The 15,765-nt window shown below is 42.2% G+C and overlaps 1 protein-coding gene across 1 annotated transcript; it reads left to right on the top strand.

Moving 5' to 3' along the window:
• The first annotated feature begins 6,388 nt into the window (after positions 1-6,388).
• On the top strand, positions 6,389-8,629 carry FIGN (fidgetin). Its single transcript, XM_015419654.1, has one exon. The coding sequence runs from the start codon at positions 6,389-6,391 to the stop codon at positions 8,627-8,629; it is 2,241 nt and encodes a 746-aa protein (XP_015275140.1).
• Positions 8,630-15,765: the final 7,136 nt, after the last annotated feature.

The raw sequence follows: 15,765 nt of genomic DNA, 5'->3' as shown, positions 1-15,765 counted from the left end.
GCCATGTTTCGCTTTTGTTTATACTTTAAAAGTCCGTGCTATGCCGCTGAGTTATGTCTCCCTCTTCACCGCTTTCTACTCCCTCCCAAAAGGTAATGCGCTTTTACCGATCTTCGCTTCGCCCCCCCCTTTACTTTTAAAAAGTCTCTTTTTCGTGTGGGGGGAATCCTCCCCCCTCTCTTTCAGTCTCCCGGGGGAACGGAGCGCGCTTATGCGACCGCTTCTAATTCAATTGCCAACTCACAGTTCATCGCTCTTCTTATTCCTTCTGGCTTTACTTTAGCGCTCCATCACTCCGCTATTCCGGTGGCATTGCTAGTCCCCATTCGGGGCCCGTCGCAGCCAGGGCCGTTTGGGGTAGAGGGAGAGCCTCGATTCCCGACCTTCTGGTCGGCAAGAGGCTTCTCCCTTAAGTGCCCCCTAGTTCGGAGCCCTTACACTAGGGCTCCTTAGGATCTCCGCTTGCGCGGGACCCCCCCAAACTGCGTGTGGGCGATCTGGCTCCGGGAGCGTCCCGAGAGCCAGTCGCCATTCGCGCCACCATGGCCGGAAGTCCAACTCACTCTCAATGTTGATCAAGTAGGTCCCGCCACCAAAACGTGTAAAACGCTTGACCTCCACTCACATGTCCCGGTGTGAGTCCAGTACTGGAACACAGTGGCGAGACCTTCAGGGCATCGGAACGCCTCAATCCACCAGCAGCGTGCCAGGGGAGAGGTGATCCTTAGCGCCCCATGACTATGAGCCCTTTGCAAGGGCCCCGGGGGGGCGCGTACAATCGCACCCCCTCTTATCCACCGGCTCACGGATTGCATTCTCGGGAGCTCCCGAGATATGCGTCTGCCATTAGATCGCCAAAACCGGAAGAGCTAATCGTATCTGAGTTTCTAAGCAATAATAGATCCCCCCCCCTCAAAATATTTAGATGAAGGGACATGCTGTATGTGAAGGAGTATTCTTTGCCTTCATGCTAAGGGCTCAGTCCAAGGTGCATTTCTCTCTCTGGATTTGCAATTAATTCTGGACAGGTGGGGTCGTTTGAGATCTGCAGAGTGACAGTTGCCATTTTGTAGGATTAGATCCCATATATGCAGTGATACTAAAGTTGAGACTCGTAGGGATGTGTTAAACCTTGACAGCCTTGAACTGTTTTCTTCCCTTCCAGAAAGTTTTTTTCCCCCCCCCCCCCCCCCCCCCGCAGTAATATACACAGAAACATAAAAACGTGGAGCTGGAAGGGATTCCCAATGGTCATCTAGTCTACCCCCCTGCACAATAACTAACAAGTTGCATGCATATTTCTGTGTGTGGTATTTGGTGTGTGAAATCCATTAAGTATTTCAAAGTGGCATTTTATTTTTCCCCAGTTAAGTAAGACAGAGTAGTGCAGAATATAATAAAAATGGATGTGATCCATATAATGGCTCTGAATAGGCCACATTATTCCAAAAAACCCAACCCAAACCAAAATAAATGCAGCAGTGTTGCCTGAAAAGAAAACATTCACTAGAACCTTTTATATTGAGACTGTTTGACAAGAGAGTTTAATATTCTGTGGGTTAAAATCAGATGTTTATATGGTTTTGCCTTTGAAGAAATGTATTTCTGAAGAATATCTATTTTTACACTGGGGGGAAAAAGATCTACATAAGACACGTATTGTGCTGCGTAAAACGTCAGTGGAATTGACATTAAGGGTTTTAATAACACTGATCTCACTTTCAGTACAAGTTACTTAAGTGCATAAATAGGATGCAAGATGTCTCTTGTTTTAAAGGGGTATTTGCCATTTGCCAAAGTATCTGAGCCCATTACAGCTCCACAGAGCCCATAAAACAGCTACCTGAGCTTATAATATTCCTTATTTTTGAATCTTTGATCTGATAACTCGAGTATAGGCTAATATGAAGGCCAGTTGAACATTTAACATATCTTCTCAGTAACACTAATGGATTGCTGTGCAGCAAACTAAAAGCTTACATTTTAGGCTATGAGACTAGCAGTGCCATCCTGAGTAGAGTTGCTCTCTTCTAAGTCTACTGAAGTCAGTGGGCTTTAAAGGGTGTAGCTCCATTTAGGTTTGCACTGGTGCTTTCTTTTCTCTATTTGTTTTCATAATCATTCTGAAATCCTGCTTTTTACAGCCTCTGCTAAATGCACTGGTACTTAAATATGCATCAATAAATAAACTTTCAATTATTGTGCAGTGAGTAGATCCACAGCTAGGACAGCAGTGTGAAACCAATGGGCTTACTAGTAATCATGCCAAATAAACAGTTTTGATGAATGCGATCATTTGTACTCGAAGGATGGCTACCCTTTAATCCCCCTCTCCTCCAAAAAACTTTAGTTGCTGTTCATTTTTAAGGTATATAGTAAACATTTTTTTAATAAAAAGGTTGTATGGCATAGTTCCTCTAGAGTTTTTCTACAGGCCAGAATGATTTCCATTTGCAGAGGCGACGTTCTCGCCTCCACCCTTCTGCGGCAGCCTGAAATGCCCCCTGAAATCTTGTTCTTGGAGGGCAGGGTGAACAGGGTGGGGAGGGGCCTTCTGAAGCTGCCACAGGAGGGGGGAGAGGTAAGAATGTTGTGCACCGCAGGCAGAGCTGCTTCTGCCTGCAGACACATTCTGGGGGACCGAAGCGGCACATTTTTGCTTCTCTGTTAGAATGTTTTCACATCAGATATAACATTGGCTTTTAAATTAGCATCTGCATGTTCCTGTTTTCTTCATGCACCCACCACCCATTTTCTATGTTTTTGGATAAAGTAAATGTTTCCCTTGCTCGAAAGCCTATCAAATCTGACTCTAGGGGGCGGTGCTCATCTCCGTTTCCAAGCCGAAGAGCCAGCATTATTACAAAGATGTTTCCATGTGGCCGGCATGACTTAAATGCCGAGGTGCATGGAATGCTGGCTGTTACCTTCCCACCGAAGCGGTACCTTTTTATCTACTTGCAATTTCTTGCTTTTGAACTGCTAGGTTCCCTTAAAACCCATGGGATTTTACAGTGGGTTTTGAGCAGTGTGGTGTTAGTGGGTTTATTTCAAGCACTTATATGCCGCTTCTTCGGAGAGCTGATCGTCAGAACAAAACAGCCATTAAAACCCAGCCAGTAGTGGTTAGGTCAGCAAGACTTGAGTTCAAGTGAGTCCCCACTCAGCCATGAAGTCCACTCTGCAAAAACCTCCTGCCACGCATCTGCCTCTGGTAGGGGACACAGAAACTGTCTCTTCAGTGGTAGATACTGTGTGTGTCCATGTTCTCAAACTGTAGGTTTGGGCCCAAAATCAGGTTACAGTTGTTTCACAGGTAGGTTGTGGGGGCCATGCAGGAAGAACAGGATACCCTGAGAGAGGACGTTCTGGGAGGGTTGATGTCAAATTTGAGCTTTCTTCTGAATTATGGCAAGGAAATGCAATCTGTTGCTCAATATTAAATATGAGTATTAAAATTTTTTTTTAAGTTTAGCAATAACTGATGGGAGATCCTTGCATTTTATGTTAGAGGGAGAGTAGTGTGGATTTACTTTGCACAAGGCTTCCAAAAGCTCTAGAAAATAGGTGGTGTTATTTTTTTTACCAATCACCGTAACCTGTTTCTACATTCGAGTTGCATTTGCTGAAATGGGCCAGCAAATGTGTACAGAGCTGAAACTGTTACACTAGAACATGTTCATTAACACCTATGTTAATGTTCTCAATTGAGCTCTGCAACGATAAATTCATACCTGTTATTCCTCTATTGGTGTGTCAGGTTGCAGCTGAATATATTCTAAGGTATTTGTGTAAAATCCATGCAGTTCTTTTTGTTATGATTAACCAAGGTAACACTACATGTTGTGCAAACTTTCAAGTTCTCCTGAACTCTTCATCAGAATGGATGTTAAAAACATACAGAGGTGGTGATTGGGGGCACACCAGCATCCTTTAGGCCAGGGTGTTAAAGCCTCTGTTAGCATCATGTGCAAGATGCTTAACAAACTTCGGTGAGTACAAGGTATGGCTACCTGGTACCAGATTACACACTGAGTGTGTGTGATTAGAATGAAGCATTATTCAGTTTATGTCACCCGGTTTATACAATTGACATCAGCATCCTTCTGTGTTCTGTCATCTCTCAAAGCCTAAACCCTTAGAACTCGACTATCTCTGTATCTATGAATATTGGACCGATTTGTGTGACTGATTTATTTATTTCCATGTACTTTCCAAGTCAAAAGTACAGAAGGCTTACAATTTGTTCTTGGTATTTTCAGTTGCCTTCAAGGAGAATCAGATGCCGTAGTAGAACGCGCTTCTTCTCAAATTAATTGTGACTTCTATTAAAGTGAAAATGCTACGTCTGTCATGAAGCCATCTGCACTGGTTAAAAAAGGTTGCCTGAATTGTGCAACGCAGGTTGAGAGTTTAGCATTCAGAAACGGGGTGTGCGTGGGGTTTTTTTTGTTGACTCTTTGCATAAATTCTGGGTGCGCTCTGCGCACCGGCAAGCAAAGTCTTTTGGCCTTGATGCCAACGAGGAAGCCTCAAGTGATGTTTTGAAATCCTTGGGCTAAGTGTAACTGACAGAGCAAAAGAAAAACACCTATGTCAATCTGAACAATAAGCCCCACCCTAAGTCATACAGATTCAAGTGAGCACAACTGCAATGAAATATATTTACAAATGAATCCTGTTGCTCTATTAATTTATGGTGTAATTACGGCAATTCTTCCCACCTTGTTTTCAGTACTTCTTAATCATTAAAGCTGGAAGCCTGACAGCAGTGCCAGCCCTGGCATGATTCTCTTTGACTAAAACCTTGTAAATTAACACAATTAGCACAGCATCATGCTGCTAATTAACTTCCTGTGTCTGGTGCAGCGGATGTGCAAACAAGGAAGCGGGAATCAGAAGGGAATAAACATGCCATTCTGTTACCAAACTGTCTGCGGCATTACGACTAGCTCAGGGAGGCTAAGCTTGGCCATGTCAAGATGCCGGAGTCAGGCGAGGAGAGCTCAAGGGTGTTTGGGAAGAAAAAAGCAATCTACGGCGGCGAGAGATTCTCCAAATAGTCTGCAGTAGGTTTGGAAGGAAACCTATGCCATGGATGCTTTGTTTCAGACTAAGCTTCCTTCTTATGAGAAAATCTGTACCAGAGGGCACTAGACAGGTTGCAGTTTAAAAATATATATATATATATCTTTTTTATATGAAACCAGGAGAGATTACTGAAGCCTTCTTCAGGGCTGCCAGCCATGCCAGGCAGAGTGGAAAGAGCCTTTTCTTTAAATGCTGGTGACCTCTGTGTGCCATGACGGGTTACCAAAGGTACAGCCAAATCAAGATCCCCTCATTTCTTGGGCACGATCAATTGTACAAAAGAAGTGGTTGTGCTGGATTGCTTCGTCTGCTCCGACAGTGTTTTTCAGCCACCCCACCCCTGAACTTTTTAGCAACTGGGCTCCATTTCATTTTTTTTCTTCTCTAGCTATATCCCCCCCCCCTTTTTTTCCCGTACCCTAGAGGCTGGGTGGGGGAGGTGAAGGAGAGAAGGAGGAAAGCTGGCAAAAAGACCGACAGGCAAGTGATGCTTGGGCGCTTTCTCTCCCCCCCCCCAGCCTCAACAACAGAATAGTGAGGCAGAGAGCAGCCAGTTGTAATTCATACCGAGTTGTAAGCTTTGTGTGATGAAAGCAACGGAGCGCTGCCTGGGAGATTGCTTTGCTGCACTCCACGAAGCAGATTTGAAACTGTCGTGGACCACTTTAGATGAGAGTTGGATTATGGAATGACCTGCTATGTCTGTGTCATATTGTTCTGTGCAGGGTGCATTATACTGTGCTAACTAGGTATTCAGTACCAAATAAGAAAGGTATCCTAGATATGATCTGTCAGCTGTGTCTCAGTTTTTTCTTAAATCTGTTAAAATTTAAAATTGCAATAAGGAAAGACAGAATGCTGGGGATTTTTAAAACATGTTACCAAACACCTAATTCATTCTAGGAATATTGCAGATGTACACGGTCATCCTTTTTTAAAAAAAATGTAGTGTGGCTCAAATAATTTCTTCCATTTCCTCCCTCTGAATTAGCAAAATATGGCATGGAGACATATTTTTATTGGTAATAGGCTATTACAACCCATCTAAATCCATACAGTTTTAAATGTCTTGTTTTAAGCACAGCATTTGTCAGAGGTATAATGAGGAAATCAGGTGCATTTACTGAGATAGCTTTACTCCATACAGTTTTAAATAATGTCTTGTTTTAAGCACGGCATTTGTCAGAGGTATAATGAGGAAAATCAGGTGCATTTACTGAGATAGCTTTGCATGATCCTGTACGAGTGCTAATTTTGATTTCTCTTTTTCCCCCTCCCACAATCCTCAGGCTTGAAGATGCAGTGGACGCCAGAGCATGCCCAGTGGCCAGAACAGCACTTTGACATCACTTCCACCACCCGGTCTCCTGCCCACAAGGTGGAAGCTTACCGTGGACATCTGCAGCGCACCTATCAGTATGCTTGGGCTAACGATGACATCTCTGCTCTGACTGCTTCAAATCTGCTCAAAAAATATGCAGAAAAATATTCCGGTATTTTGGAAGGGCCAGTGGACCGGCCCCTCCTGAGTAACTACTCAGAGCCTCCGTCAGGGCTGGTGAATGGTCGAAAAAGCGAGAGTGAGCCCTGGCAGCCTTCTTTGAACTCTGAGAGTGTTTATCCTATGAACTGTGTTCCAGATGTTATTAGCGCCAGCAAAGCTGGTGTAAGTACTGCCCTCCCACCAGCAGATGTCTCGGCTAGCATTGGGAGTTCACCTGGGGTGGCCAGTAACCTGACAGAACAGAGTTTTTCCAGTAGTACATGTGGAAGTCATACAGTCCCTAGTCTGCATTCAGGGCTCCCATCTCAGGAATACGCCACAGGATACAATGGATCTTACTTGCATACAAGTTACAGTGGCCAGCCAGCACCTGCACTTCCTTCCCCTCATCCATCTCCTTTGCATAGCTCTGGGCTGTTACAGCCACCTCCACCCCCACCACCTCCACCAGCACTAGTACCGGGCTACAACGGGACAACCAACCTTTCCAGTTATAGTTATCCATCTGCAAGTTATCCCCCTCAAGCTGCTGTTGGACCTGGATACAGCCCTGGTGGTGCACCTCCTCCTTCAGCATACCTGCCTTCAGGAATCCCTGCTCCAACTCCTCTGCCCCCAACCACTGTACCTGGTTACAGCTACCAGAGTCATGGTTTAACACCCATTGCGCCCTCTGCCCTGACAAACAGTTCCGCAAGTTCCCTCAAGAGAAAAGCTTTCTATATGGCAGGGCAAGGAGAAATGGACTCCAGTTATGGAAATTACAGCTATGGCCAACAGAGATCCACACAGAGTCCCATGTACAGGATGCCTGACAACAGCATCTCGAATGCCAGTAGGGGGAATGGCTTTGACAGAAGTGCTGAAACGTCCTCCTTAGCATTTAAGCCAACGAAGCAGATCATGTCTTCTGAACAGCAAAGAAAATTCAGCCAGTCCAGTAGGGCTCTAACGCCCCCTTCCTACAGTACTGCTAAAAATTCTCTTGGGTCGAGAGCAAGTGAACCTTTTGGGAAGTATGGCTCTCCAGTAATGAATGAACATGGTGATGAACATAGGCAGCTTCTTCCTCACTCAATGCAAGGCCCAGGACTTCGTGCAGCTACCTCATCCAACCACTCTGTGGACGAGCAACTGAAGAATACTGACGCACACCTCATTGACCTTGTAACCAACGAGATTATCAACCAAGGACCTCCTGTGGACTGGAGTGACATTGCTGGCCTAGATCTGGTAAAGGCTGTCATTAAAGAGGAGGTTTTATGGCCAGTATTGAGGTCAGATGCATTCAATGGGCTGACTGCTCTACCTCGGAGCATCCTTTTGTTTGGACCTCGGGGAACGGGCAAAACATTAATGGGCAGATGTATAGCTAGTCAGCTGGGGGCCACATTTTTCAAAATTGCTGGCTCTGGCCTTGTCACAAAGTGGTTAGGGGAAGGGGAAAAGATTGTTCATGCCTCTTTCCTCGTGGCAAGGTGTCGCCAGCCCTCGGTGATTTTTGTTAGTGACATTGATGTGCTCCTTTCATCCCAAGTGAATGAAGAACACAGTCCAGTATGTCGGATGAGAACCGAGTTCCTTATGCAGCTGGACACTGTTCTAACTTCTGCTGAGGACCAAATAGTAGTAATTTGTGCCACCAGTAAACCGGAAGAAATAGATGAATCTCTTCGAAGGTACTTCATGAAACGACTTTTAATCCCACTTCCTGACAGCACAGCGAGGCACCAGATAATAGTACAACTGCTCTCACAGCACAATTACTGTCTCAATGACAAGGAGGTTGCACTGCTTGTCCAACGTACGGAAGGCTTTTCGGGACTGGATGTTGCTCATTTGTGTCAGGAAGCGGTAGTAGGCCCACTCCATGCCATGCCAGCCACAGACCTTTCAGCCATTATGCCCAACCAGTTGAGGCCCGTTACATATCAAGACTTTGAAAACGCTTTCTGCAAGATACAGCCTAGCATATCTCAAAAAGAGCTTGACACATATGTTGAATGGAACAAAATGTTTGGTTGCAGTCAGTGACGTCTTTTTTTAAAAAAAAAAACACACACACAAAACAATGTCATGAATGTTGGTGCGCGCGCACACACACTTACATGCATACAACCTGCTATATAGGGCATGGAACCCCTTTTCCAGTAGTGTTTAAAGTTGTAAAAGGGTACTGGGGGGGGGGGAACCCCAACGATCACCTTGTGTCTAAAGAGCCAGGTGCAGGCTTGAAAGAATAGGGCATCAAATATGAGCTTGTCGATCTGAAAAGCCACAGATAACAGAAGGCATCGCATCTCTTGATGATCCGTTTCCATTCAGGCTAGACAACGCCCTCTCCCCATGGAGCAAGGAGCCAAGTGGGTTGATCCCCCCCCCCCCGAGAAGGACATGAACCCTGTGTGTTGATTCCATTCTGCTGTTCTTGAGATTTAGTTGTTGTCAAGTGCCTGAAGTGGTGCTTTATTTTTTATTATTATTATTATTATTTGTTTGCCTCACAATTACATTGGTGGCATGTGCTAATATAAAGAGCTTTAACTTCAGAAATGTTATGGGACTAAAGAAATGAATGGTCGCATTGCTTCAGAGAACCAGATCTTTTTTTCCCCCCTCGGCTAGTCTATAAGAGCAACAGTATTCCTCAATCCTGTCTGTTCTGCGGTATTAAACTAAGAACAGGTAAAACAGGGTAACGGTAATCTGGACCTTAATTTTCCGCAGTTCATTTCTTTTAATGTTCTCTCTGCAAAAAAAAAAAAGAAGAAGAAGAAAAAAGAAAAAAACTCAGGAAAGTGATTGTGATTTGTACAGTACCTCAAAGGAATGTGTTGAAGGCACTATGTACTGCTGAGAGTTAATAGGCTAGGCTTCAATGTTACTTTATATTAAATATGTATGTTTACCTCAACAGTTGGGAAAAAATGGCAAGGAGAAATAACTTTGAATGTATCCAGGAACAAGCTGAAAAGTGTATTATAACTGAATCTTTTAAACCTTTTAAAATAGAAACAAAAGGGGTATCAGTGTTAAAAAAAATGTTCTTTTTTTAAAAAAAAAAATATTGGGGACCAGATTAGAGCACGAGAAATTTTCATGGCAGTAAAAGTCCTTCGTCCTGGACGATTTTGTGACGAGTTGCAAGACGGTGTGCAGAAAGCAAGAAAGGCCACTCTGTCAAATTATATAATCATGTGGGACAGTCCAAGACAGCATCTAGCTAGTGACTCTGAGAGGCAAATTACCTTAAGATAACCACTGCTTTTGTATCTTGGTTAGAGTCGTTGGTGTTCTGATTATTTCATTGAGCTAATAAAGCAGAATCATTCTAGGTCACTGAGAGAGCTTATGGGTGTTTACAGGAATGCTGTAGAGTAGCGACCAAACAACGAAAGCGAGGGGAAAAAATTAAACCCTCAGATTCTCCCCCATCTCTCATTTTCCGGACACAGATTAATAGTAAATGTGCATTGCCTGTTGTTGTTGTTTTGTTGTTCTTTTATTTTAAGTGTACTCATTTCATGCCCGTTCAGGCTGGAGCATGCCCATCATTTTATTTCTACCTCAGTTTTTGTTGTGTGTGTGTGTGTGTGTGTGATATTTTTTTTTTAAACTCTCTTGGGAAGCAAAGTAAGGAGCTGGGCAAGTCAGATTCCATCCAGAATGCCAACCTCTTTTAATGGGTTTGAAAGAACAGGGGGATGAGATTCCTTCCTGAAGTGAAGTGTCTGTCTCTACCTTTTCTGCCTCTTCTGTCTCTCACTCAGCAAGGACAAAATGGCTGCAGACTTCTGAGAAGGCGGTCTGGCTGGCATAACGTGGCATTTTGTTCAGCTTGTGCCCCTGCTTCGCATTGTCTCTCTTTTCATTCTTTAATGCTTTTATGAGCAATTCTTTTCATGACAGCTGACTGATGCTGGTAATGGCTCTGAGCGGTGTACACTGTAGCATTCGGAGCCTCTGTGGCCAGAGGAGCAGAACAGTCTTTTCTTTTGTGGCGGGAATGCAATTTTTTTGTTTGTTTACTTCAAAGAGAGAGTGGCAGAACACTTGCAAAAGCACTGGCGTTTAATCTTCCTTTTAGGCAGCATACCTTTTTAAATAAGTGAAATAAATGCACGGGGGGGGGGCGTCCTAAGGGAAAAAATTCCAGTCAGTTACCTGGCTGTTTTGTGTCTTTTAAAGCAACTGTCCGGTTGCCTAACATGACATTTACGAGGGGGCTATTCATGGCAGAGTGACACCCTTTTTAAGTCCATGGAAGTCCATAGTCTCAGAAGGGTGTACACTCAGCTAAAATATTTAGGCATTTAGAAAATTAACATGGGTAGACTGCTGGCATTTTATGTCATTTTTAATTTTTAAAACTTTAAACATCTGTTGCTAAAAAAGAAAACAAGCAAATGAACCAAAATTTACATTCTAGCAATTTTCTTCAATTTAAACTTTTTAAAAAAGCAAATGGTCTATTTTATAAAAACAGTGCCTTTCACTAAAGAGATAATAATGTAAACCTCATTAGATGGTTTGCTTTTTCAATTAGTGAATGCCTTCCTTTCCCCGTTTCTATCCCCTTTGACATCTCCCACTGCATCTTCCTTTCTGGCTGGGAAATCCAAATGCCCTCTTTGCTATAGATTTGTATTGATCTTGCAGATGGATTTACTGATTTCAGATTGCTGACCAATCCATTGCGTTCTCTGTTTGCTATCAAGCTGTGCTCGCTTTAAAGGGTCAAGCATATTTTGGAAACCTAACTTGGGCTTAAATCACAAAATCTATAAATCCCTTTGAATCAATTTAATTAACTGATTTTAAGTAAGCATCAGACCAGACCAGTGTGATGCCTTCCAGTCTCACTACTCATCTTTTAAAGAGAAGCGAATGAAATTTACAAGTCCTCATTTTGAGTTCTACTTGGCCTTGTAAGCCGCCCTGAGCCTGCTTTGGCGGGGAGGGGCGGGGTATAAATCATATAAATATCTTCTCATTATGAATCTTGGAAAAGGAACTGATAACTTTAAATATGAAAAAGCCAAGATGATGAAGAGGAAAGAATTCCAAGCTTTGATTTTCCCACTCCTCAAAATATTGGATTTTGCATCGTTAATCCATTGCTGAAAGCTCTGGTGGTTTTCATCTGAAGTGAAAGCTAGATGGGCCAGAGTGCTTTGCCAGACATGGGAAATAGTTTTGTTTACCCCATCATCCTTTTACAGACAGAAAGGAAGCGATGACATTCTGTCAGCTCTCTGCTATGGAAGTTTCCTGGTAAATGGAACTGCTTCTGCATGCCATCTGTAAACAAGGCCATTTTCCCCTCTCTCTCAAATGCTGCTCTATTCTTCTCCATGTGGATTGCTACTCTATATGTCTCCTTATACAGGAAACCAGATCCCGGGTCTTAAGCTTCCAGGGTATTTGGGTGTGCCATGTCTGAGAAGACTGCCTTTTTGTGGTCAACCTTCGTGCACTTAAAATGGCTCCCATCGGAAGGTGCCTGCGATCTGTTTCATTTGGTCAGAACTGTGGGTTCTGCAGCAGTGCGTGAATGAAACTAGCAGATAGGATTGCATAAGGGTGCAGAGAACCTGTGTCTTTAACAGAGGGAAGAATATCAATAGTTGCAGCCCCAGTCACTATTACAGCTCTATAATGGTAGAAGCTTCGTCTGTCAAATTTCTCTCTTCTGTGCAACTATTAATCAATTAAAGGCATAAAAGCCCTGCTCCATAATGCTAGCTTGTTAGATCATTCTTTGGATAGGTTGGGGTATACAGCTGGCTGTACTGGCCTATCAAAATAGTGTTTGTGCCTGTACAGATTGTGACTCTAATGGAAACAGCTATTTTTGCATTAGATGGGGGTTCCCTTTTTATGCAACAGCAGTAACAGTGTTGACAATGTCAAAAGCAAAGGAGGCTGTTTGTCTGCCAGCCAAATTATCAATGCCAATTCAAAATGTAGCATTTATGTAGGTTTGTGGCAGATATACTTCATTTCTGGCATGATTCTGTCCCCAAATATTTAGACTGTTAGAGAAAGTAGTGCAAAGTTTGCTGACTGAGCTGATCAATGGAATGTGAAGGCAGTTTAAGGCTATTTACTTTTGCACAAAATATTTCTCTGTTAGTCAATTTGTATTCTATTCAAATGCAGATAGATGGGTAAAACGGTTTTTCTTGTGCATTTCAAACCCATCAAGGAGAAAATAAAACCTCCCAGTAAAACACATAGGCAAAGCACCATCTGGGAAAGCTAGCTCATCTGTCCAGGGGCTATGCTCTGTAAAATAGTACAAGGTCATTTTATATGGGCTGGCATAATACTTTGCTAGGCAATTTTCAAAAGGAGATAATCTAATGTAAAAACCCCAATTAATTCCAACAGATGTTGGTAGATGGTAATGTGTTTACATGTCAAAAGCTGCAAACAAAGGTTTCTGCTGCCTGAAAACGTGTAGAACTTTGAATAGATAAACAGTTATTGGTCCCATCTTATGTATTTCATCCTATCAATGCAGGCTATATTCTAGGAAAGTCAGAGTGAAATTTAAGAAGCGATATTTAAAAAGAAGTGAAATTAAATTCAAATTTTTATTATACTAAAATGTATTCTACTGCAAGCATGTCAATTTCAGTGGAATTTCTGACCTACCTAATCAAGAATTTACTACATTAATCTCTAAGGTATACATACATACACACACAAACACAGGTATATATTGGTTTTCTTTCCTAGGCATGGCACAGCCTATTGGGAACATCTCCTGCAGAAGTTCCATTATAATGAGTGTGAGTTGCCGAGGACCGCTCTTGTGCAAATCCCATTCTTTTCAACAGGACATGTACAGACCAAACCCCTGGCATGTACACCAGATTTGAATATGAACATGCTTTACCCTACAGCACTAACTCCCTCTCATCTCATAGTTGTGCATGTGTGTGTATTATATTTATCTGTGCATACCTACCAAACCTGAAGTCTCTCTCTCTCTCTGCTTTGTCTTTGCTAGGAAAGATGGAAAGCTTTTCTGTTGCTTAATCATTTGCAGATTTATATATGAAGCGCATTAGTAAACACAGAGGTAGTAATATTCCTACATTCTAAGAAACAGCTGTACTGGGGACTAGTCGATACATGAACTGAATCTTCCCAGTCTGCAAAGACCTTTGGTTGACATTCGATTTTGAACCTGCCAGATACATTTTTGTGAACCAGGGATACTGCATCTTTAATGAACAAGTCTTTTTTTTTTCCCCTGTTTTTAAATACAACGCAAGGAGTGTAGCACCAGGCTCTGCAATTGTCAAAGACAATTAGACTGAAAGCAGGAAAATTTCACCTCCCTGTCTGGGTGATATGTACAATGTCGGCAGTGTGGGTCAGCCTTGCTACAGAGTTGTGTGAGAATATATGAATCAGTCCTATAGAATGTTAAATATTTATAAAATGGTTCTGTTCTGCACCAAGGTTGGGAATGCAGTTATTCCTTCTTGTTGACTTACAATATACAAAGAAGCAAAAGTTTATTTTCACACCTAAACTTTGCACGTGTGTGTGTGTGTGTGTGTGTATGTTTCGACCTTTTTTCCTTTTCCGTTGTTCTTGTGGTTTATAAGCAGTCACTAATGTTCTTTTCTTCCTTTTTTATAATTATATATATATAAATATATATATAGATTTTCTCCTGCTCCTACATTGGGTGTGTATTCAGACATTGTTCTTTGAAACCATTTCTACCTCATTGCTACATATTGTACATGTAGTATTTATTTGTTGTCTTTTTTTGAATGTCATGCATTTCGTAAGAAAGACTCGTCCTTGAACTTGAACAGTCTACCTCAGAAAGACTGTCTCTACACTGAACAGTATTAACCACCGCAATGATAAGATGCATTAGCAAAGTGTGGCAGGGTAGATAATGCATGGGGGGGGGGGGGGTGGGATACTGATGGACTTTTAATTGTACTCTTGGAACACAAGATTGCTTAAAGGAACTCAAAGGAAATTATGCACTGTGCAGATCTTTATCAAGGTCCCACTTTTTGGCATGCTACGGTAAATGCAGCTTTATTCTGATGAACCCTGATTTTGGACAATTATATATCTTGTCAATTTTCTCAAGCATTCTTTGCATTGGCAATCTGGCTTACATTCTAGTCCTCTGTCCTGTTAACTGGCATACAGTACTACTTGGCTCTTAAAGTGAAAACAAATGATAGTACATAAGAATTTTTTTTGTCTTCAGTGATGTAAAATGCGTCACGCACTGCAAGACTATATACGTTTCTGACTTCCTTTTGTACTAAGAAAAAGAAAAGGGAACAAATGGCATTTATAAGAGTCTGTGCAAGGTTTTAACAGAAACCAAAAAAAAAAAGGCACTTCCCAAAGGACTTAAATATGAGCTCCAATCCTGCACACTGTTCCACGCATTTAAATTCCACTGAAATTGACTTAAACATATGCAGATGTGCACAGGATTGCAGCCGTGGAGTCAAGGCGCTCGTGTTCTGTAATCAAATAGTTTTATTGCTGATTCTGCTTTATAAACGTTTGCTTTTAGAAATAATTGTACACTGATGGCACATTTGCAGTACTTTGTATGAAGTATTTTATATTTTATTATTTATTTTCACGTCATGTTTTCCCTCCTCCTCATTGTCTCCACCAGCTTTACATTACTGTAGGAGAAGGATACAACTTTCTCTCTCTCGCTCGCTCTTTCTCTCTCAAAAAAATGCTGAAATGGGTAAACCACCCCCAATTAATGCATGGATTTTTCTAGTTGCTTGTTGGCAAACTGTGGATCTTTTTACAAAATAAATAAATGAACTGTGACAATCCACAACTCTCACAGATGTGAATGCAGAAATGCATCTGAAAATTCTTGGTATGCCCGACAATCTGTTCTTTAAGTTCCATTAACAAAGTAGCATCAGATCCTTTCCACTACAATTTCTTCAAGTAGTATCTTTTTTTTTTTTTGAGGCTGTGTAGTGAAATGATGAAGAGGTGGGGGGATTATTTCTGTTTGTTTACTGTATTAGGTGAGGGATGCCATACTTTTCGTCAACTAATAGTACTTGTCTAGGGACAGAATATATATATAAAGCCCAACTAAATTAAAATTTCAGTGCACTTTGCTTTCCTGGCCATATTGA

This window comes from Gekko japonicus, unplaced genomic scaffold (assembly GCF_001447785.1).
Source record: "Gekko japonicus isolate JY-2015 unplaced genomic scaffold, Gekko_japonicus_V1.1 scaffold1279, whole genome shotgun sequence".
NCBI classification, from domain to species: Eukaryota; Metazoa; Chordata; class Lepidosauria; order Squamata; family Gekkonidae; genus Gekko; species Gekko japonicus.
The sequence above is the reverse complement of the archived record's forward strand: the minus strand, read 5'-3'. Positions and strand labels throughout refer to the sequence as shown.